Source organism: Schistocerca cancellata, chromosome 1 (genome assembly GCF_023864275.1).
Source record: "Schistocerca cancellata isolate TAMUIC-IGC-003103 chromosome 1, iqSchCanc2.1, whole genome shotgun sequence".
NCBI lineage: Eukaryota > Metazoa > Arthropoda > Insecta > Orthoptera > Acrididae > Schistocerca > Schistocerca cancellata.
In genome coordinates this window covers 536921283-536946804 of record NC_064626.1, presented here as the reverse complement: position 1 = coordinate 536946804, position 25522 = coordinate 536921283, and the positions used below count along the sequence as shown (strand labels likewise).

At 39.2% G+C, this 25522-nt stretch overlaps 1 protein-coding gene across 1 annotated transcript in view; it reads left to right on the top strand.

The window, feature by feature from the left end:
• The window catches only part of LOC126188633 (alpha-amylase 2-like), a 174049-nt gene that overhangs the window by 109655 nt on the left and 38872 nt on the right, over positions 1-25522 (top strand). The window contains exons 6-8 of the mRNA XM_049930269.1: positions 7080-7228; positions 16555-16677; positions 20666-20790. Of these exons, the coding sequence (XP_049786226.1) occupies positions 7080-7228; positions 16555-16677; positions 20666-20790 (397 nt within the window). The remainder of the gene's footprint in view (positions 1-7079; positions 7229-16554; positions 16678-20665; positions 20791-25522) is intronic.

Here is a 25522-nt window from a genome sequence, read left to right as displayed (position 1 = left end):
GTAAATCTCCCCTGACCTGGGGTTCTGGATGACCTTTCTGAACTCTCCCCATGGCCTAAACCTCACTTGTCCTTTTTCTTCACATCTATTCCTTCCTCTTTAACCCTTCTGCCAAAAGAAAGAGCCACTGGCTCCAAAAGCTTGCAGATTTGAACCCCTCATTTTTTCTGAGTGAATACCCATCAATCAGTTGTCTTCCTAATTTGAGACAAAAGGTCAACTAATCTGTCATTTGCCATCCTGATGCAATACATGTGAGTTAATAACAGCCAAATAAACAACAAAACAAAGTAGTGTATACAACCATTTTACATATTATCTGCCTCTCATGTATCTTTCCCATAGCTGATCAAACATGTCTTTATAATGGCATACTATTTCCGTACAGGACCCAGTTGCCTTAGAGCCATCTTTCATTTTTCTGGCAATAAATTTGACATATTTTGGATTGTAAGTACAAAGCAGACAAACTGTTTTGTTGTCAAATGGTTCAAATGGCTCTGAGCTCTATGGGACTTAACATCTGTGGTCATCAGTCCCCTAGAACTTAGACCTACTTAAACCTAACTAACCTAAGGACATCACACACATCCATGCCCGAGGCAGGATTCGAACCTGCGACCGTAGCAGTCGTGCGGTTCCGGAGTGCGCACCTAGAACCGCTAGACCACCGCGGCCGGCTGTTTTGTTGTCCTGCCATTTCACAGCAACTACAACATACCATAAAGAGATATGAAACTCTCCACATCTGCTAACAATTTTTGGGTGGTAATATTCTGATAATCCTCTCCTGTTTCCTTTTAAAGTTCCAAAGCTATAAAGGCCATTGTTTCTCAGTTGTTTCATCATCTTGCAAGTTGTAAAAAAAAGAAACAATGAATCTCACTGTGTCAAAAAGAGGTTGCCACAGCTTCAGCACTAATAACCCACACACCTGGTAATTCTTGAAATCTTATACACTCCTGGAAATTGAAATAAGAACACCGTGCATTCATTGTCCCAGGAAGGGGAAACTTTATTGACACATTCCTGGCGTCAGATACATCACATGATCACACTGACAGAACCACAGGCACATAGACACAGGCAACAGAGCATGCACAATGTCGGCACTAGTACAGTGTATATCCACCTTTCGCAGCAATGCAGGCTGCTATTCTCCCATGGAGACGATCGTAGAGATGCTGGATGTAGTCCTGTGGAACGGCTTGCCATGCCATTTCCACCTGGCGCCTCAGTTGGACCAGCGTTCGTGCTGGACGTGCAGACCGCATGAGACGACGCTTCATCCAGTCCCAAACATGCTCAATGGGGGACAGATCCGGAGATCTTGTTGGCCAGGGTAGTTGACTTACACCTTCTAGAGCACGTTGGGTGCCAAGGGATACATGCGGACGTGCATTGTCCTGTTGGAACAGCAAGTTCCCTTGCTGGTCTAGGAATGGTAGAACGATGGGTTCGATGACGGTTTGGATGTACCGTGCACTATTCAGTGTCCCCTCGACGATCACCAGTGGTGTACGGCCAGTGTAGGAGATCACTGCCCACAACATGATGCCGGGTGTTGGCCCTGTGTGCCTCGGTTGTATGCAGTCCTGATTGTGGCGCTCACTTGCACGGCGCCAAACACGCATACGGCCATCATTGGCACCAAGGCAGAAGCGACTCTCATTGCTGAAGACGACACATCTCCATTCGTCCCTCCATTCACGCCTGTCGTGACACCACTGGAGGCGGGCTGCACAATGTTGGGGCGTGAGTGGAAGACGGCCTAACGGTGTGCGGGACCGTAGCCCGGGTTCATGGAGACGGTTGCGAATGGTCCTCGCCGATACCCCAGGAGCAACAGTGTCCCTAATTTGCTGGGAAGTGGCGGTGTGGTCCCCTATGGCACTGCTACGGTCTTGGCGTGCATCCGTGCGTCGCTGCGGTCCGGTCCCAGGTCGACAGGCACGTGCACCTTCCGCCGACCACTGGCGACAACATCGATGTACTGTGGAGACCTCACGCCTCACGTGTTGAGCAATTCGGCGGTACGTCCACCCGGCCTCCGCATGCCCACTATACGCCCTCGCTCAAAGTCCGTCAACTGCACATACGGTTCACGTCCACGTTGTCGCGGCATGCTACCAGTGTTAAAGACTGCGATGGAGCTCCGTATGCCACGGCAAACTGGCTGACACTGACGGCGGCGGTGCACAAATGCTGCGCAGCTAGCGCCATTCGACGGCCAACACCACGGTTCCTGGTGTGTCCGCTGTGCCGTGCGTGTGATCATTGCTTGTACAGCCCTCTCGCAGTGTCCGGAGCAAGTATGGTGGGTCTGACACACCGGTGTCAATGTGTTCTTTTTTCCATTTCCAGGAGTGTATTAAGGTGCTGAATATAGTGGTGTACATTTTAACATTTGAAATAAAACACTATTGGAATTGTGAGATGCCAGATTTTAAGCCCTTTTTTATAGGCTTCATGAGCATATATTGTTTGAGAGATGTGCATTGCTTGATTTGTCAACTGCAAGATGGCCCATATGCTATCAAACAGATTTTGTTCAGTGCTTCAATAAAGTTTGTCACACATTTTATTAGTTTTTGTATCAAGAATAATACTATTGTCATTGCAATGCTGGTTCTGTATGATTTTCTTGTATTTTGACAGTGTCATGATATTTGATATTAAACACATCTTTAGCATTCAGTCTGAGGTCCAGTAACAGTCAGCTGCTGATAGACGAAGGATACCAGTTACCATGAGCAGGCTTGTGAACGCCTTCAGTTCAGGAATGGTTCTTCTTACCATCTGACACAAGAGGCTTGCGTGCCTCAGCGATACAGATAGCCGTACCGTAGGTGCAACCACAACGGAGGGGTATCTGTTGAGCGGCCAGACAAACGTGTGGTTCCTGAAGAAGGGCAGTAGCCTTTTCAGTAGTCGCAGGGGCAACAGTCTGGATGATTGACTGATCTGGACTTGTAACAATAACCAAAACGGCCTTGCTGTGCTGGTACTGCAAACGGCTGAAAGCAAGGGAAAACTACAGCCGTAATATTTCCTGAGGGCATGCAGCTTTACTGTATGCATGGAGAGCTGCATCAAACCAGTCTCAGGATTGAAGACCATAACAACAACAACAATATAAATTTGTTTGCAAACATTTATGCTCCACAATGTTTCTGAAAAAGTTTTTCAAAATAAACACATTCATTGTCTGATTAGTGAAATCTACCTTAGGCTTTTTAGGTACTTACAGAGCATCAAAGTGTCTTCAAAGCATGTTGTATCATCGCCCCTATCATTATCATAATCACTTTCATTTCAACCTCCTACCTCTTCAGTGTTTATAACAGATGAGTTATGTTCAGCCCTTTCATCAGAGTTCTCTTCATCAAAAATTTAAGTCTGCTATCAGTGTTATTTGTGAACATCTGAACTGCCATCTAGTGTTGGATTTTCTGATCAGACTTGTAGCATACAACTTCCAGATGATTTCGTTGTGAAAGTATTGTCTGTTCTAGATTATCAGCTTCAACTTCTCTGTCTTCAAGAGCATCTATGAGAAAAGATGATCCAGTATCTGATTGTCTTTTAATATCTGGAGAATAATGACAGCTCATTAACAGTAAGCTATAACTGTATTATTTTCAGTCCAAATTAATAAAGAGGAATAGAAGAGGATCCACTTACATTTCAAATCTACAAATAATTTTATAAATAAAGTGTGCTGGGACACATGTGTCCTACTAATTTCATTTCACATACAAAGTAACACAGTTTTGAGTACACTTGCCTGTGTATTTGTACTAAAATGATTAATAACTTAAGAAGAAGAAGAATTACCTACTTCAGACATGTTTGGAAAGTGAGAAATGATGAAAATTGATACAGATCTTGATACAGTGAGGTTGCAGCAGCCTTATGTGCCTGCTAGTCAACTTGAGTAGTCACAGACTTCTCTGATATTAGACTTCTCTGTCCCAAATTTTTCTCACATTAGGCACAGTCATCTCTAGACAGGAGAACCATCCAGAGGTAGGTAATATATGTCTTGACACTCAAGTCAATAGTCAAAGTTAATGTGACATATATGACCTTTCAACCACAAAAGCGTTAGAGCATCTGATATTGTCATTTCTCCAATAAACAGCTGCTGCATGTTGTTGTGTAGTGACCAACAGCAGTTTCTCAACATAAGTTATTTCAGCAGCCCTTATACTGTCTTTCCAGCACTTTGATGTCTCGGTGAAAAATGTTCACCATGTTCTTTGCCAATATCATTCACATTTTAAGGAAAAAGTTGAAGGTATTTGTTCAAAATGCAAATCTTGAGGCCCATTGAGGAGTCTAACTTCTTTAACTTTTCCAACATATAGGCCACAACAGAAACACAATGTAGGTAATTCTTGTTGTTTGATAACTTAGTGGCAACCTCCTTCATTATATCAAAGTCTTCCTCTCAGTCACTGTAATTTTTGATTCAAAGTTGATATCAACCATCATTTTCAAACATCAGATCCAACAAATTCATGTTCTTTTGATTTCACATCCAGTAGCTAAGGTTCAAATGGTTCAAATGGCTGTGAGCACTATGGGACTTAACATCTATGGTCATCAGTCCCCTAGAACTTAGAACTACTTAAACCTAACTAACCTAAGGACATCACACACATCCATGCCCGAGGTAGGATTCGAACCTGCAACCGTAGCAGTCGCGCGGCTCCGGACTGTGCGCCTAGAACCGCTAGACTACAGCGGCTGGCGTAGCTAAGGAAACTCACACAGAGTAATCTGAAACGTTCTCCAACTTTGTGTTAGACTTTCACAGGCTGCTTTATTAATCCCAGCTTAATACTTAGAAGTATTACAAAAATAGAAATTTTTCCAGATTTATGAAGCTCTTGTGCAAAGAGACAAAGAGGCACAGAGCTTTCCACTATATATACTAAACAATGCAACGAATTTCAACTAAATTTCAACTTCACAGCTTGAGAGAGAAAATGGCAATTTCGCTGCTGCTGTTTTGTCTCCAAAGATGTTGGAGACAAAACATTAACGAACAGCTTTCTGTATCAAACACAAACTCTCTGTCTGGAACTTTTAATTGAAGTATACATAATTAAAATTGATAAAAATATTTTTATGTTGCGTAGGAAATTTAAGAAATGGATGATATGCCATTTGTTATCATATTCATTCAACACAATAAACACTAAAAAATTAGCTATTTCATGAAAATGGCTTTTCATCATTGCCCTGTGTATCATATGTTACTGTTAAAACTGTGTATGGAAATGTGAGATCTACTGTTTATTGCATTTCTCCTTAGTCCTGCTGTGCTGGTGAGGGGCTCTCTGAACATGATACCTCTCATGCATGCTAGCTGAATGATACATGATGGTCCCAGCAGTGGCTAGATAAAATTCACCATCAGTGGCAGCTTCATCTTCAAGGTTTCACCAATAAACAATATCTACCTACCCTCTCCCAGTAATGAGTGCACATATAACATACATCACAATGAGGAACACAGAATTTTTTGAGTTCCTCTAGAAGAGGGAAAAAGTGTGGCAGTAGTGAAAGTGTTCCAGTGCACTGCTATAGTTGGAGTCACGAATGAGAACATACGAGTTTAGGCTTGTTCTACAAATCTATGTCACACATTTTTCATTAGCTAACGAGCATTCAGAAGAGTTCAGAGCACTTTGCTGTAAATGTCATAGCTAATGTGAGCATTGAACAGTATTGTAGAAAGTTGTTTAGTGAATTTCTATTCCATTTGTTGTGAGTTGTCGTGGCTGATGGTGGTGGTAAGTGATAAATTCTGCATAACCAAGAGAGAGACATAATTTTCAGGATACATGCTTTCTTCAAACGGAAAGCATGTGCATGTGCATACCTCAACTGTAACTTGGAATCGCCAAAAATGCAATCGCCATCCACGCCTCAAAATTCGTGAACCACCTTCATTCATGGATCTGACTATAGCTGTCCTTCAGATCTGGCTGGGTCATGGTCTTCAGGGTTGATTTTAGTGATTTTGGGGCATCCAAGAGAGGATGATCAAGTGTAATAATCTATGCTTGAGAAATGGTCCTGCAAAGTCAGGGTGCAGTCCCTTTCAACATCACCAGGATCTGGCCATAATTGGAGCTGGTTTCAACCACAAGCAACACGAGCTGCTGCTTGTGGCACCGAGCTGAGTGAAGTACATGACAGTTAGTAGCAGAAATTAAAATGAGTGAATGTCTGTGAAGGAAAGAGGTGGAAGGGAGGAGGGGGGCAGAGAGGAGTGCCAAATGATAAGTCACTTGTATAGAAAAATGTTCTCAAACTGGCCCTGACTAGAGTGTAAAAACTGTGGGAATGCCACATGATGTGTTGCACACTTTAGGCACACCCTGGGTAAGTTTTCAATATTGATGTCATTTTATGGCCTGTATACTATATTTCTGGCTGGAAACTGAATCCTGGTCTTCCATTAGTGGGTGTGGAAAGAAATGCCAAGATCTTTTCATGTGGGGTCAGAGGTATGACCATGCAGTTTTTTGTGTATTTGGTACCATGAAGTGGAATACCATTGACTGGTGTTGACCAGTTCTGGAGGGCTTATTTAGAAACAAATTCTTGACCCATTCAGTTGCAGGGTGACTTACAGTTTGAGAAGGAATCCATGAAACAACTTCACATTTTCCACTCAAACAAAGCATGGTCAGAAGAGAATGAAGCAATTAGAGGAAAATTCCTAGTTAAGTAAGGACTGAACTTCTACTTTTTGGATTTTTAATCTCACACATACACATTCAATATAAATATATGGCAATAAACAAGCTCAGAAATTCAATACTGGTTGCTTTTCTACTAGTAATGTAAGACACTTATTTACAGGTTTTAAAGTGTCCAGCATACTACTGGAAGCATGTTTGGAAATATGATTACACCTGTATAAAACCATTATTCTTTTCAGTGTAAGCTGTGGAAATAGTTTACCATAGCAGCATTTCTGTGATAATGTATGTTTTTGACTCATTCCACATTCCAGGTGGATCTCACTGATGTATTTATCACTATTTTTGTCTCTCTAGAATTGATGCTGCAAAACATATTTGGCCAACAGACTTGGCATTGATACTTGACAAACTGAAGAACCTAAATACAGAACATGGATTTCCTGAAGGACAGAAGCCATTCATATATCAGGAGGTTATTGATCTCAGTGCACCATTGTACCGTGGTATGTAATGCTCTGACTAAACCAGTGGTACTGTTAAAGAAGAGAAAGATGGAATAAATATAGATCATTTAAAGCACAGAAGAATATTCAGAAGGTAAAGGCTACCAGGTTTTAAGAAAAATAGCAATATTATGAAAGGATAGTTGCTACCCACAACATAGTGGGGGGAGGCAACTGGGTGGGGATAAGGTGGAGGCTGTGGTGGGGAGGGGGAGGAATGGCTGGGTAGGAGTGGAGGACAGTAAAGTGCTGCTGAGAGAGTGTGTAGGGACGAGGTGGAGAGAGGGTAGGGCAGTTAGGTACAGTCAGCAGGCTAGACAGAGGGAGGGGCAGAGAGGTGGAGTAGCAGAAAAGGAGAGAAGTAATAGGCGGTGTGCATTGGTGGAACAGAGAGCTGTGTGGTGCTGGATGGGAACAGAGAAGGGGCTAGACAGGTTAAGGCTATGACTAATGAAGGCTGAGACCAGGAAGGTTACGTGAAAGTAGGATATATTGCAAGGAGAGTTCCCACCTGTGCAACTCAGAAAAGCTGTTGTTGGTGGGAAGGATACAGATAGCACAGGCTGTGAAGCAGTCATTGAAATGAAGAATGTCATTTTGGGTGGTGTGCTCAGCAGTAGGGGGTCCAGTTGTTTCTTGGCCACTGTTTGTCTGTGGCCATACATGCAAACAGACAGCTTGTTGGTTGTCATTCCCATGTAGAGTGCAGCAGTCATTGCAGATTAGATTGTAGATCACATGGCTGATTTCACAGATAGTCCTGTCTTTTGTAGGATGGGGGATGCTTGTGACTGGACTTTAGTAGATGATGGTGGGAGGATGTATGGGACAGGTTTAGCATCTAGGTCTATTACAGGGATATGAGCCATGAGGCAAGGAGTTGGGAGCAGGGGGGAATACTACTGTGGAAGGGGTGGGAAGGGTAGTGGACAGGACATTTCCCATGTCATGGTATGACAAAAGGCAGTCAAAACCCTGGCAGGGAATGTAACTCAGGTGCTACAGTGTTACATTCCATCCTGGATTTTCCATTGTTTAGTTTTAAGAAAAGATTTAATAAAATTTTGTATTTAAATTCAGTGTAGAACTTATGCTACACTAATATTGTAAATAATTACAGTTATTATTCAGACAGCTGTCATAATGCATCAAGAGGTTTTGCATTTACTCACAAAGGTAGGTACACCATTATGAAACTATTCATAAATTTTTAATGTATTGTTTATAGCTCACTGTAAATACAAACTACTTTTCAGATACATAAAACATGCTAAAGAGAATAACTAACATAGGGTTTCTCTCATGAAGTTAGCTTTACCAATATGCCACAGATTTAGCTTCTGGTTGAAATTTATTTATGCTCTAGTCAATACAGCATGATTTGACATGATTCTATGATAGCAAGTACGAGAACATACTAGCATCTGTTTACTAGCAGACTCTTAACTTTAGTCAGGCCATTCTGCATGCCTTGTAGGTGTTTTTGAAATACATTTGCTCACTACTGGAGTCTCCTTGTACATAAAATGTTTATTCACTTGTCACAGTGTCTTTTAGCTACATCCCATTCATATGTACACTCAGTGCCTAGCTATGGCATTCTTTTTTGGGGAACAAATGCACAAAATATGAACACAATTTTCAAATTCCAGAAAAAAGCCATAAGAATAATAACCGAAAATAGTAGTCAAGCTCATTGTAAACATCTGTTGAAAACACTGGGGATTTTAACTGCTGTATGTGAATACATTTACCAGTCCAGCTCTGTCCATGACTGTGGAAAGAGTGCTAGACTCAGCTTACATTTACCATGAAAAAATAGACATAAAACTCAAAACAGCATTTTCTACCAACGAATAAAACTGTACAATAAATTAGCAAAAGAGATTAAAGAAACTGAAAAATATACTTATTTAAAAATGCAGCTAAAAAGTACCTGTTATGCAATACATTTTTTAGATTGAAGGATTACTTAGACAAAACAGAGTAGGGGTTTGGCAAAAAAGATGTTATACAAATAAATAATAATAATGATTATGAAACATCCAAAATTCCACATAACACTTTCACACTATGTTTTTCCATCTTTTTTTCATTTTCTAGAAAAACTTACCCCCAAGCTATGCATAGCACAATACTAACACCTCTTCCTCTTTCTGAGCTCAATATCTCACTCATTATAGAGGGATGCTGACTCAGTTTTTCAAGACAGCAAATGGGAAGTTCCAGTACAGAAAATGGTCCAGAGATCACCAGTGTATGTGTGTGTGTGTGTGTGTGTGTGTGTGTGTGTGTGTGTGTGTGTGTAGTGAGTGAAGCGTTATGAAACAATGTGTGTATAGTGTGTGCAGTGAGTGATAGTGAGATATAAGTGAACAGTGTGGCATTACATTATTTAATAAGTTATTTGTGAAAAAAAGTATTCTATACCAGGAATAAATCTAATGATTGTCTCTAACAAGAAGTCTGTAAATGTATGTGTATACAAAATAGCTTATTTTAAATTAGTCTAAACTTGTAAATATTTTAACATGACCTATATCCTTGTAAAGAGAGATCTACAGATGAGTAAAGCTACTATTACTACTACTACTAGTAGTAGTAGTAGCAGCAGTAGTAGTACTATCACTACAGCTATTCCTCACTACACTGCATGAGGTGCCTTTATCAGTGACATTTTCTTCCTTCGATATCACTCAACATTTTTTTCTGTCCTTACTCAGTTTGCTTCTCAGATTAAGATGCAATTTTTATATATATATATATATATAAAAAAAGAAAGATGATGAGACTTACCAAACAAAAGCGCTGGCAGGTCGATAGACACACAAACAAACGCTAACATACACACAAAATCCTAGCTTTCGCAACCAACGGTTGCCTCGTCAGGAAAGAGGGAAGGAGAAGGAAAGACAAAAGGATATGGGTTTTAAGGGAGAGGGTAAGGAGTCATTCCAATCCCGGGAGCAGAAAGACTTACCTTAGGGGGAAAAAAGGACAGGTATACACTCGCACACACACACATATCCATCCACACATACACAGACACAAGCAGACATTTGTAAATTGGCCTTTACAAATGTCTGCTTGTGTCTGTGTATGTGTGGATGGATATGTGTGTGTGTGCGAGTGTATACCTGTCCTTTTTTCCCCCTAAGGTAAGTCTTTCCGCTCCCGGGATTGGAATGACTCCTTACCCTCTCCCTTAAAACCCATATCCTTTTGTCTTTCCTTCTCCTTCCCTCTTTCCTGACGAGGCAACCGTTGGTTGCGAAAGCTAGGATTTTGTGTGTATGTTAGCGTTTGTTTGTGTGTCTATCGACCTGCCAGCGCTTTTGTTTGGTAAGTCTCATCATCTTTCTTTTTAAATATATTTTTCCCACATGGAATGTTTCCCTCTATTATATATATATATATATATATATATATATATTCAAAAATATATATATATATATATATATATTCAAAAAGAAAGATGATGAGACTTACCAAACAAAAGCGCTGGCAGGTCGATAGACACACAAACAAACACAAACATACACACAATCCGCTCCCGGGATTGGAATGACTCCTTACCCTCTCCCTTAAAACCCATATCCTTTTTTCTTTCCTTTTCCTTCCCTCTTTCCTGACGAGGCAACCGTTGGTTGCGAAAGCTTTACCCAGTCTGTTACCCCCGGAAACCATCCTTGTAACCATTGATGCCACTTCCTTATACACAAATATTCCGCATGTCCAGGGCCTCGCTGCGATGGAGCACTTCCTTTCACGCCGATCACCTGCCGCCCTACCTAAAACCTCTTTCCTCATTACCTTAGCCAGCTTCATCCTGACCCACAACTTCTTCACTTTTGAAGGCCAGACATACCAACAATTAAAGGGAACAGCCATGGGTACCAGGATGGCCCCCTCGTACGCCAACCTATTCATGGGTCGCTTAGAGGAAGCCTTCTTGGTTACCCAGGCCTGCCAACCCAAAGTTTGGTACAGATTTATTGATGACATTTTCATGATCTGGACTCACAGTGAAGAAGAACTCCAGAATTTCCTCTCCAACCTCAACTCCTTTGGTTCCATCAGATTCACCTGGTCCTACTCTAAATCCCATGCCACTTTCCTTGACGTTGACCTCCACCTGTCCAATGGCCAGCTTCACACGTCCGTCCACATCAAACCCACCAACAAGCAACAGTACCTCCATTATGACAGCTGCCACCCATTCCACATCAAACGGTCCCTTCCCTACAGCCTAGGTCTTCGTGGCAAACGAATCTGCTCCAGTCCGGAATCCTTGAACCATTACACCAACAACCTGAAAACAGCTTTTGCATCCCGTAACTACCCTCCCGACCTGGTACAGAAGCAAATAACCAGAGCCGTTTCCTCATCTCCTCAAACCCGGAACCTTCCACAGAAGAACCCCAAAAGTGCCCCACTTGTGACAGGATACTTTCCGGGACTGGATCAGATTCTGAATGTGGCTCTCCAGCAGGGATACGACTTCCTCAAATCCTGCCCTGAAATGAGATCCATCCTTCATGAAATCCTCCCCACTCCACCAAGAGTGTCTTTCCGCCATCCACCTAACCTTCGTAACCTCTTAGTTCATCCCTATGAAATCCCCAAACCACCTTCCCTACCCTCTGGCTCCTACCCCTGTAACCGCCCCCGGTGTAAAACCTGTCCCATGCACCCTCCCACCACCACCTATTCCAGTCCTGTAACCCGGAAGGTGTACACGATCAAAGGCAGAGCCACGTGTGAAAGCACCCACGTGATTTACCAACTGACCTGCCTACACTGTGAAGCGTTCTATGTGGGAATGACCAGCAACAAACTGTCCATTCGCATGAATGGACACAGGCAGACAGTGTTTGTTGGTAATGAGGATCACCCTGTGGCTAAACATGCCTTGGTGCACGGCCAGCACATCTTGGCACAGTGTTACACCATCCGGGTTATCTGGATACTTCCCACTAACACCAACCTGTCAGAACTCCGGAGATGGGAACTTGCCCTTCAGCATATCCTCTCTTCTCGCTATCCGCCAGGCCTCAATCTCCGCTAATTTCTAATTTCAATCTGCCGCCGCTCATACCTCACCTGTCTTTCAACATCATCTTTGCCTCTGTACTTCCGTCCCGACTGACATCTCTGCCCAAACTCTTTGCCTTTACAAATGTCTGCTTGTGTCTGTGTATGTGTGGATGGATATGTGTGTGTGTGCGAGTGTATACCTGTCCTTTTTTCCCCCTAAGGTAAGTCTTTCCGCTCCCGGGATTGGAATGACTCCTTACCCTCTCCCTTAAAACCCATATCCTTTTGTCTTTCCTTTTCCTTCCCTCTTTCCTGACGAGGCAACCATTGGTTGCGAAAGCTTAGAATTTTTTGTGTGTATTTTTGTGTGTATGTTTGTGTTTGTTTGTGTGTCTATCGACCTGCCAGCACTTTTGTTTGGTAAGTCTCATCATCTTTCTTTTTAAATATATTTTTCCCACGTGGAATGTTTCCCTCTATTATATTTATATATATATTCAAAATGAAGTCTATATCTCAGTTATGTTGTTGTTATGTTTAGTCTTACCACAAAAGGACTAAGAAATGATACAAGTCTTACTACTACTCTCAGTTCTGTTTATGAGCACAGACTGTGCACTGCTCTCGATTCTGATAACTATATTCTCTATGGATGAAATTTTTATGTTTATTTCTCACTTTCCCCCAAGAAACAAGAATGTTAAAATTTCTTGAACTTTTGTTGTTCCTCTCTACTACAAATTTATCACTTTTTATCATTAATACATGTTTTTCAACTGCCCTCATGGGGACTGGACAAGACATTTTAACTCTCATTGTTTATTGACAGAAAAAGCTAATAAACAGTTCTTCAGCAGGAAGGTCATGAAATGTATTTCCAATGATAGTCAAGTGAAATGAAAAACAACATATGTCATAGACCAACAAAAAAGGAAAACAGTTTAAAAAATGTGATTGACTTAGCACACCGTAGTTCTTTAAAGCTGTTGAGACTGAAACCAAGGACTGTTCCATTGTTATTAGACAAAAGTCATATGAACATTCTGACAAAAGATCTAGGCTCCAATACCTTATTTACAGTACCATTACAGAAACTTGTATCCTTCCCTTGTTCTATAAGGTCTCTGTGAGTATTCCAGATGCCTGTTTGCTTTGATTGTTGTGTGCTCTTTTGATTTAGTGGTACATCAATTTTATAAAGCTTCCAACAAGTGCATTATGTCTGTTTATACATATTTCATACATTCACAATAACAACCAAAAACTTACTTACTTCTCACCTTTCTCCCAAATATAATTTACTGTCACTCCTACTTTTCATTTACCATATGAACTAGGATTTGATAACAATAACAGATATAAAATGTTCTAATGTAATTGCAGTAGCTTGCTTATGTTAATGCTTAGTGCAATGCTTTGTCATAACTTCACAGGAATAATAACACAGACCAAAATGGAAAAACTTTTTTGTTGAAAATACCTTATTCTTATGCTTTTAGGTTGAGAAATCCAAATATGATACTTAAGAAACTGTACCACCCACCATTTCTTCACATTTTATAGTTAAATTTATTAAATTAAGCGATTTTTAAAGAATTTAACAGCTTTTATATTGTTAAAATAATTTAAAAAGGAGTTGTAAGGAATGTAGAGAATGTAGATGACGTTGGTAGCACTGCTGAAAAACATTTGCTGTCAAAAAAAGTTCGATTTTATTTTTGTGTTAACAGATGGTGTTTTCTTTACTGTCAACCTAACCTCACCTTCCCATTTCCTGTACATGTGCTCAGTACAGTGTCTAATCATGGTTGTAAAAACTCTCCTGGCAGTTTTTGTTATATCTGTGATGAGTTTGTGATTAAAAAACACCAAAGAAACAGTACAGACTTTGTGAAAAAGGCTTATCTGTCATATTTTGGATCTAAACTTGGCGATCAAAATAAATCTTGGGTGCCGCATAAGTTATGTTATGTGTGTGTTGAAGATCTGAGAAAATGGTCCAAAAAGGAGAAAAAAAGTCTTTGGATTTTCTGTTCCTATGATATGGAGGGAGCCAAGAAATCCTTCTGATGATCACTACTTTTGTGGTGTTATTACTGGTCATCATTCGAAAAACAAGAAGGTAATAAGTTCCCCTAACCTTCTGTCCACCATCTGACCAGTAGGGCATGGTGTAGATTTTCCAGTTCCTGAACCACCACATGATTTAAATTCTATTCCAACAGAAGTATTTTCTGATGTACAATCCAATTTACATGAAACAGATGATGATGAATTCCATTGTAATACAGAAAGTCTAGAGTCCAAATGGTTTACTCAGACTGAGCTTAATGATTTGGTTAGGGATCTGGGCTTAATGAAAGAAAAAGCTGAATTGCTTGGTTCTAGATCAAAAGAAAAGAACTTATTGGCAGTTGGAACCAGCATATACATGTATAGAAAGAAAGAGCAGCAATTTTCCAAGTTTTATCAACAAGACATGATTTAGTGTACTGCTCAGACATTCCCAGTCTGATGAAAGAGTTTGGTGTCAAATACAGAAAGGAAGACGAGGCTGTTTATTGATTCATCCAAAACTAGTTTAAAGGGTATTTTATTACACAATGGTAACATGTATGCACTTATACCTGTTGGACATTCTGCACATAGAAAAGAAAGCTATGAAAACCTAGAAATAGTGCTAAATAAAATAGGCTATTCTGCTCATGGTTGGATGATATGTGGTGATCTAAAAGTAACATGCATGCTCCTTGGTCAGCAAGGTGGCTTTACAAAATTTCCATGCGACAGTAGAGCTAGGGATCAACACTGGTGCAGAAAGAACTGGCCTGTGAGGGAGTCTTTAAAACCTGGTGAGAAGAACATTCTACGCAAAAACCTCGTAGATCTAAAAAACATGCTCCTACCACCTCTACATATAAAGTAAGGCCTAATGAAACAGTTTGTAAAGGCTTTGCCTAAAGATGGACCTCTGCCAAAAGTTTCCACATGTTTCAGAAGCTAAAGTAAAAGAAGGTGTCTCTGTCAGACCTGGCATTAGAAAATTGATATTTGATGTTAACTTTGCATCCAAAATGACCTTAAATGAGAAAGAAGCATGGGTATCATTCAAGCAAGTTGTTACAAAGTTCTTAGGACGTGAAAAAGACCCAGAATATGTTTCTATTATAGCTAGAATGTTAAAGAAGTTTAAAACTTCAGGATGTTTAATGAGCCTGAAAGTTCAGTTTTTGAACAGTCACCTTGATTACTTCCCGGACCATTATGGGAGAAGTTTGTGAGGAGCAAGGAGAGCATTTTCACGAGAACATTAAAGTGATGGAAAAACGCTACCAAGGCTGCTGGAATGCTAACATGATGGAGGCTACCATTGGTCACTTCACTGAGAAGTTCAGCAAGTGACTCATCATAGAAAAATCTGCACAAGAAGCTTCAAAGAAAAAAAGAGGAAGAAAATACAAACCAATTCCAGCTGACAAGTGAAACCTCTATTAACACATATCATTGTTTTAAGTAGCTTGCTGTAAATACAAACCATGCTTATGTTGCAACAAAGCATTTCATTAATTTCCGTGTTCACTGCATAGCATAGGATTTTTATGCTATATAGTAAAAAGCATATTGCTTGAAAACTATGGGTGATACTAAAAAACTAAGGCTAGATTTGGATTTGGCTCATAAAAATCTATAAGATCAGCTATCAAAGTAAAAAAAGCTCTTTTAAAAAAAAATTTCCTTGGTTTGTGTAATTTACACAATCCAGAATCAAAGTGAGCAGTATATCACTACACCTCACTACACCCTACAGTTGTGGACTCTGGTCTTCCAAACTAAGGCTACATAACTGGGTGACTAAGAGGAATGCGGCTTCTTTTAGTTGTTTTTGCTGACATTTGGTAAGTAAGGTTTTCTGTTAATTTTGTCTTGTGGTGAGTCTTTTCCTTTTTGTCTTCCCTTACTCATCTTTGTGAAATGTGCCTTTATCTGGTTGGAATGTTAATGGTCAGCCTGGAAACTCATCCCTCTGAGTAGGTCATCACACAAGCAAATTAAAAGTGTTCTGTAAGTTACAGAATTTCGTACCACTTTTGACACTAATTGTTTTAATGGGGGGAGGGGGAGGGGGGGGGGGAGGAGAGGTCATGATCACTGTGTCCAATTCCATGTATTTGCATGACACCTGCCATCAATAAAAGTAACTACGCACTAGTAGCATCTCTTTCTATACTATGACCACATCTAAAAGATAAGTAGCTGTGAAATTTTTAATTTGTTCAAATGATTTGTAGGCTGGGAATCTGTAAAGAAAACAGAGTACATCAGCCTTGGAAGAGTGACAGAGTTCAAGTACGGAGAAGAAATAAGCAAAACATTTAGAAGACAGAATGCATTGAAATGGTACAAGACATTTGGTAAGAAACAAATAAGAATTAACACAAAACATGATTGCATCAGATAACTGTTCAGTAAATATAATTCCCTTAACTCCAACAAAGAGTGGACATATGGAAGTTTTCATTAATACACACCTGGTTGTAATTACTTTCAGCCTTCAGACAGGAACAGTTCTGTAATCCTTTACAGGCTCTAATAATTGTATTCTTTGGCACTTCAAAGCTTTCTCACAAAAACACTTGTGTAAATACTATTCCGATCATGATATCATGGTAGCATAATGCAATGTGAAAATTCTAGCTGCTAAGATACACTGCAAGTATTTTCTAAAAAATGTTGAAATTCGCCAAATTCTTAGTTCTTGAGGCAGCTGAAGAATTGTACATCCCTGCCGTAGCAGCAGCAGACAGCACTTGTGCAACATGGCATACATATATCCTTAATTGACGGCATATCAGTAAGCGAATAACATGGTGCAACATGATCGTAATTAGTAAAATGAATTTCAGTTTCTGTTGACTGTGTCTCTGATACAACTGTTCACACTTACTATTCTGCTCAATATGCAACTCACTTAATATCCATAATATCCATAATGATTAGCAGTTGCCCTTGTGATATCACTAAGTTTTAACAATATACCATAGATAAAACTGAATTATCATTCTCTGTGATTTCTTCACATATGCTTGTTAATAGCATCTGTCCTGTGCAGGTTCCAAAGTTTCACTGCAATGTGGAACCTAACTGAAGTTTTAAAGGTAAAATATGAAGCATGTGGTATACATTCGAGATCACCTACTTCTCCTGTAGACCTACATATGCACTATTTATCAGTTTTCTTGGATATTCATTCCAATGAGGTCGACATTTCATTAGAAATTGTGGTAACTCTGGAAGAAACAGGAAATAATATGGACAACTCCATGAATTGTGGTTCAAATGATGATTGTTGAGCTACTTAAAAATTCAAATAAAAATGGAGAACTTTCAAAGTCCAAGGAAACATGTGCAGTAGTAGCTTTCAGTGACTAAGGCAAGGCTCTAAATTTTTTGCTAAACAAATGAGGGAGAAAAGATATAAACTTGAGGAGTGTCAAAAGTAAGTTTCATTTTGTAAGATCTGAATATGAATTGTATAAATGGAAGAAAGATTTACATGAAATATGAACAAAAGAAACTCACAAAAGTATGAAAGAAAAAGTATTTAAAAGATTTAGAACTGTTTGTGAAAATCAATGCACCATTGTTGAGGGAGATCTACAAGACTGCGTGTTCTGAACTGCAAGTGGGATGAACATTATGGGATTTCCTGGCTTCTTTTACCTCATTAAATAGATTCAGAAAATTTTACGGAAAAGGAAGTTGCAAAATTACAAAATTTATCTCAAGTAAATGTGAAGAGATGTCAGTAATAGGTAATACTATAGGAACGTTCATAGCTGGCATGAAGATGAGGCTTGTTTTTATCTCCCACAAGCTGTGTATGAAGCCAGTCAGGTATCATGCAATCCATATTTATCATTTTGAATAAAAAAAAGACAGAGTTGCTTGTGCAGCCGATGAATGCTATGACACATTGCTATACAACAATCTCTGTGATAAGTTACATTTCTGCAACTTTACTGCTCTCTTCAGGAACATCAGAGCAAATTAGGACCAAAAGTTTAAAAAAGGGACTGTTTACTAGCAGAAATCTTGTACATGATATAGCAAAATCTGGAAAAATGCGAGAGAATTATTTTCAGTGTTATGTCTGAAACATCTTCTTACCATTTGCTGACAATATTTCATTGCTTTTGTTGGACTCTTGGACTGGATGTAACAACAACTTTAGGATGATGATGAGAAGCCTGTTAATATAATTCAGATTCAATGTGGAACTAACAGTGTGATTCAGCCTCTCGATAACAAGATTTTCAATAGTGTGAAGTGTTTTTCAGATAATTGTCAGACAATATAATTTCCTATAGCTCTATGTCATTTCAGGTTTATCAGCAGAACAGTATTATTAAACTCCAGTCATTTCTGCATTGTCAATCTGCATCATCAAATTTTACAAATTTGAACAAGTATACCCAGTACACAGCCCAATATGCAGAACAATGGCCAAAACCAGTTCTTACTTCATTCAAGTTCTTTTCATTTATTGGCTTGCAACATGCTCCATTGCAATATTTGTAATACTACATGTATGTATTGTGTATGTGGAATGTAGTGTAATGTTTGTGTTGTATGATGGTGAGAGAAGGGGAAGAGTGAAACCCAGTGTCAGCACATAGCCTATTCCTCACAAATAGAACCATCAATAGTCTCACATGTCCTCACTTCATGAGACACTGTGGAGAGGTTTGGTATTTAAACGAGGATATTGGCACAGACTTTACGTCAACACACTCTCCTTCTTGCCTATCAAACACTGACAGTGAAAATTTTATCCACTACCAGGATTTGTAATGGCTTAACCTCAGGTCAAGTGCCACTGCACAAGCATACATTAGCGACCTCAACCACAGAGATGGGTACTCCATTCCAGCTCTGTCTAGATAAAGTTAGTAATTACTGTTATGTGTCTGAATGCATTAATTTTTCTTTTATCAGGTGTAAGGAAAATGTTTGTTTTTGTCATTCAGTAACACTTCATATTTTTATGATGTCTACAGGGAATAAACAGGTAACTATTTCATTGTTAGCAAAATATACATTATTTAAAAATTATCATAAGAACTGTGCTACAGGAATTGTCATAAAATATTTAATGTCAAAAAATTAAAGACCCAGTTGATGGATGTCATCTGTAATGTAACATCATACACTGCCTTAATTTTCTTTCCTCTGTTGGTCACTTGTGTAACAATTACATCAGAAATGGTTTAGCTGTTGTTATGAGCTGTAAGTTATACAAAAAATTAATAATGCAAAACATTTTTGGGATGATCAGAGTGCTAAAAATGCACGTTTTTGAACTTTTGGAGTCTGCCCTGTGTGCTGCTACATCCTCTTGTCACGTCTGCGTCTGCTTATTTGCCGATTCTTCACTAGGCAGAATGGGCTGTACAAACTGCTGCTACAGGCAATTCTTCATGTGGCAAAAATGAGTAACTTTAACTTTTTTTATAATACTTGCAGTAGGCGTTAGCAGTTAAAAATTTAGACAGTGCATTTCTTTCAGTGTAGTCTATCAGTGTTAAAAATATCAGGGTAGTTTTCAACCTGTTATAATGGACCATTTCCTTGTGAGTCCTGTAAGTACTACACATGAAACCTATAATGCTGTGGAGTATGTGAATATTATTACCCAATATGTCACCTTTGATTTTTTTACCACTGGTGTTTGCACCTTCAAGCAGGACCTGCTTTTAAGGACCTTAATGATGAATTTCGGTTGATAACATGGATGCAACATTTAATGAACTTGTATGGAGTGAGGGCTATTGCTTATTTGGGTTTCACAGACATCATATTTGGAATATGTAAGAACTGAATGACCAGACATGGACATCAGGTGCTTTTTGTTTCTAGCCACATACCCAAAGCTATTAGAATTCTTGTCACAATGAAATCCTGAAGTTTATTTTAAAAAATATAGTAGCACACAATTAAAGAGATGGTCATGATAACTTAACAGCTGTTAACTAGAGTTCATATGCAACAAGTTAGGAAACAGAGAATGTTATACAACATACAATGAAGTGGTGCAAACCTTACTGACATTTGTCATTCAAATAGTAACTAAAAAGAAAGAACTGAATGACAGTCACTTCAAAAAACTTCATTTAAGAAAGCACAGATAATATTCTGCATACAGTAACATAAAGTTAGTCTAATTAAGATGTATTTTTTCATCCTGTTCAAATCTGACAAACAATTACCATTTGCATGTGATCATTGTGATTAATAATATAACTTCTAAAATAGGCTACCACAAATAAAAAAGTATTGCTTTTGCAGTTTTAAAATATTTCCAGTGCAATTTCTACTAAAAGTGTCACCATCTTTCTTCAGGTTCAAAATGGTCATTACTGGACAGTGAGGATGCTATTGTGTTTATTGACAACCACGACAACCAGCGTGGCCATGGCGGAGGGGGCACTACCATCCTCACTCACAAGACACGACAACTATACACAGTCAGAACTTTTCTTTATTAGAATAGATACAGTATGTTATTGAGCTTTATGTTCCTCTTCCTTCATCTCATAAGCTGTGTAAATAGTGAAAAATTGCCATTTTTATTAAGCATAATGTTTCAACACCGTAAGTATATGTCCCACATATCTGTACAAGTTTTCTAATAAGCTGTCCCTGAGTTTATATATTTAGAACTGTGATGCATATGTGCACCACATGGTCATTATAGCCATTTGTTAAGTGTCTGCAGTGGGTTGCCGGTACAAACTATTATCTTAGGGGGAGATGGGCAAACATATCCACTGATTTCACAGATTTTTGTGTGTGTGTGTGTGTGGGGGGGGGGGGGGGGGGTACCAAGCAAATCTGTTTACTGAATTTTTCAAGGAGCGAAGAGACCTATTCACTGATTTCAAATAATATGAATTAGAGATAAATCTGCCAGCAAAATGGGAAAGCAAATTTGTAAAATATGTTCAAAATTTAGGGAAGGTGGTTTAAACAGTCAGTGCTATGTTGTTCTACAAAAACAAACAGTTCATAATATTAAAACTTGTAAATATGAACCCAACATTGTAGGTCCTGCTCCTTGGAAACAATTTCATTACTTTAGTTTTGAAAAAGACAGCACAGAGCTGTGTAGACATTAGTTTTACTTTTCGCTGAGATCAATTGTTTAGTTAGTTCAGATTTATTGCAAACCACAATATCAGCTGCTCATTGATAAAAATTCTATTATTATTATTACCGCTATTTTAGAAATACTGTGCATCATTTCTTAATGAGACAAATAAAACTGCAATTTCTTCGAAAAAGAAGAAGAAATTCATTGTGTTTCTTTTTAGACCCAAAAAATTTTACATACAACTTCCAAACGTATTTTTCCTTTAAACTGTTTGGGAAACAGATTCTTTCAAGGCTACGTATGAAACAAGTCATGTAATCTACAAGCTACACTGCAACCAGTGCGCTGCATTCTATGTGAGCATGACAACCAACAAGCTGTCTGTCCACATGAAAGGCCATCAGCAAACTGTGGCCAAGAAACAAGTGGATCACCCTGTTGCTGAGCGTGCTGCCCAACATGACATCCATCATTTCAGTGGCTGCTTCACACCCTGTGCCATGTGGATCCCTCCCACAAACACCAGCTTTTCTGAATTGCACAGGTGGGAACTCTCCCTGCAATATATCCCACATTGTATCCAAGGTTCTCGGATGTCCAGCCGGATCTGATCGTCAAAGTTCAATGATACCCGAGAACCTTGGATACAGCACATTCGCCAGGAAAGCCTCAGATCACATATATCCCATATTCCTGTAACCCTCCTGGCCTCAACCTTTGTTAGTCATTTTTCTCACCCACCCATCCCCTTCCCCGTTTCCATTCCAGCACTACACAGACCTCATTCCACCAACACACTCAGTCTTTTTACTTCTTTCCTTTTCCACTACCCACACCCCCCACCTCTCCCCTGCCCACCATATAACCTCCCAATAGCACCTAGCTGCCCTACCCTCTCTCCACGTCTCCCTTGCACACTCTCCATCAGCCCTTCACTGTCCCCCATCCCTACCCTGCTATCGCTCCCCTTCCCCACCTCAGCCTACTCCTTACCACCACTCAGTGGCCACTCACATCATGCAATACTGCTGTTGCTTGCAGTGTGGCTTTGGCTGCCAGAGGCTGCAGTCATATGTGTGTGAGTTGCATTTGCCTGTGTGTGTGTGTGTGTGTGTGTGTGTGTGTGTGTGTGTGTGTGTGTGTGTGTGTGTATGTGTGTGTGTGTGTGTGTGTGTTGTCTATTTTCAACAAAGGCCTTATAGTTCAAAAGCTTATATTGTGACAGTCTTTTTGTTGTGCCTATCTGCAACTCAGCGTCTCCACTATATGGTGAGTGGTAACTTTCCTTTTCATAATAATATTACATTCCATCCAGGATTTTCCATTATTTGAGAGTCTTTGATGACATTCATCAGATTAATTTTCGCAGTTCATCTTCATGAAGATGTAGGACTAGGTAAATAAGTGTGTGTCTAATGTCTCAATGTTGATCTAAGGCAAGTTTTAATTCATTGCAAGGTGCTGAATGACCTCTCAAGGAACTATTATAATATGAGTAACCAGTCAATAACTCTATGAAACAGCTGTACAACCCTACAATGTTCAACAACAAGATGCCTTTGAATAGAGGGTACAGTACTTGGTTGTACACCTGCCATAATGGTTTGTAGATTTTAAACTGTGCAGAAGCCTATTCACTTTCAAGTGTGCTGTGTGTACTCCAAGCAACACTTCTAAATGTTGTGTAGAAGGAAGAAAGGAAGATCTGTTTAGAAGGGAGGGGGGATTAGCAAGTATTTCTTCAAGATGCAACAGTTGCTTTAGATCTCCACAATTGAAGCTTCAATCAGTCCCATTCGGAAAGAGCTCAAGAATTCCAAGCATGCTTTTTTTTACATCTACATTTATGAAACAAATCTTCAGGAGTAGATGATGCTTCTATGCACCTCAGTCTCATTGGTATTTTTCTTGGCTGTGAGATATTTGGCTCATTCATATTTAGGTTCTTGGTATAATCTTTAGAATTCTCTAATAGCATATCAAATGATTCTGCAGTCCTAAGCTTCACAAAAGCTGCTTGTAGAATGTCTACAAAACATTTAATTCTAGCTTTGTTAGAGATCTGGCCAATTCTGTGTACACAGAAAATACTACAATAGAGAATGTCATATAAAAATAGTTTCAAAATTTTTGAGATGCTACACATAGACCCACAGGACAAATCATCACTTGCATCTAATTTAACTTTGTGCATTTAATATTTTGGTCACTGTTTCCTGGACCTGACCATAGTTTTCCCCAAAATGTTTCAAAGATTTTCTGCTTACAGTTCATCAGGTCAGACATATTGGTACAGCTGTTGAATTTTTGGGTTCAGGTTCATCTTGAACATTAACATGTTTTGTGATAACTTATTTAACACATTTCAAATCAAAATATATTAGAAGTGTTTCTGGTTTTTTTACATCCTTGCAAACCATTTCACTTGGTCTCTATGATTGATACATTATCACATTTGTGATTCTCTGTAAATTTTCAGTGTGTATTATTGTTTTTCTGACATGTTCTACATTCTGGATGATCTCCTCACTGTCAATCTATTGGAGTTAAAATTACATCTAATCTGATCTAATTTAATCTAGTGAACACCAGAGGATAGGAGATCTGCACACACATTCTTCCTTTTTGTGGTTTTGAGAACTATATTTGAAATGTTTTCCCTAAGACATTACGCAGTGAATCATAATTTCTTGAAACTTCCAGTGGTACAAGTTCCAAACAATGATTAGTGCAGTGGATCTAACAGCTCTTTGACTGGTCTTTAAGTACCTATGCCAGCAAAACAATGGGTCCACAGAAGCTCAGTTCCTAAGGTGAGTCTTTGAAGGAGCTGTTTGATGGTAATTTCCATCATTTGTGACCTGGAGTTTGATGAGCTCTATAAAACCAGAAAAAGTTCTACTTCGAGGCTCTCAGGTTGACAAAATGTACACAAAGAGTTACCTGCTCATGGCCACCCACGCTCATCATTGATTCTTCCGTAATTCCATAAAACAGAGAAATTTTTGTTTGCTACACAATGCCTCACTGGAATGTATGAGTGATAATTTCTAACTATTTCGTTTTGTATTGTTGGTCAATGTAGTGTCACAGCGATTCAGCCATAACTTTTCTGTAGCTTTTTTCCAGTTATACAAACTTCCTTTAAGAAAAGCCATTTCTTTATGTGGTATTCTATTACTCACTACGTGGATAGACATGATACAGTCATAGCAGTGAACACTCTCACTCATATCTTCATAATATACCCATGAATTAGACACAAGTCATCCTGCAGCTTAAAGGATGCAAAGGTTTGATTCAGCTGGAAGAAATAATTGCTGTCAATCAAAATATGAAATCCGCATTTGCTGATGTAGCAAAATTTGTATTGCTGCCTTTGCCAGTAGAGTATGTATATCTCTAAGCGAATCTGAGGGACAGAAACTGTACATTTCCTACCCCACTGCAGTTCAAAATTATTGAAATAAGCAGTTTGTGTATAGATCAGAACCTAAAAGCATGTGCTTATGTGTTGTTACTACAGAATACTTGTACTTACTGTAATTCTTAAAGTCTACATGTGCCCTCTAGGAAACCTTCAGCTATATATCAGAAATAAACGCATACTGCTCTTTTGCAGCTAGTCAGTCAAAGTTGTACTTTATCAACGGTCTAAATAGAGTGGAAAGGATGGAGTGAGCAGCAAGGGTAAGTAATGATGAGATAAGCTCATCTCAAGGACTCATCTCGAGGATTCAACTCACATGTTAGTGTGGTGTCACCAATGAAGACACACCATGAATGACTACATGATATGCTTAATAAGACACTGGCTTCAGTTGTTCTGGCAGTTTACACTTATTTCAATTTGCTAATTAAAGTTTAGCGCTCCAAGGATAAGCCATTTTTAACTAATGGAATGCCATCCATTCATTCCTCCTATTGACCATACCCTACTAATTTGTGCATTTATGCTCTTTATTTTAAACAGAGGGAGGCAGCTGCAGTCTCTCGCAAGCAGTTTGGAAATGAAATAGTCCTGTCTGGATCAAATCGTGGAACAAATTTTCGTGTTCAGCTCCTGGTTGCTAAGATGATGAGAGGTGGTGCCCAAAAAGGTTTGA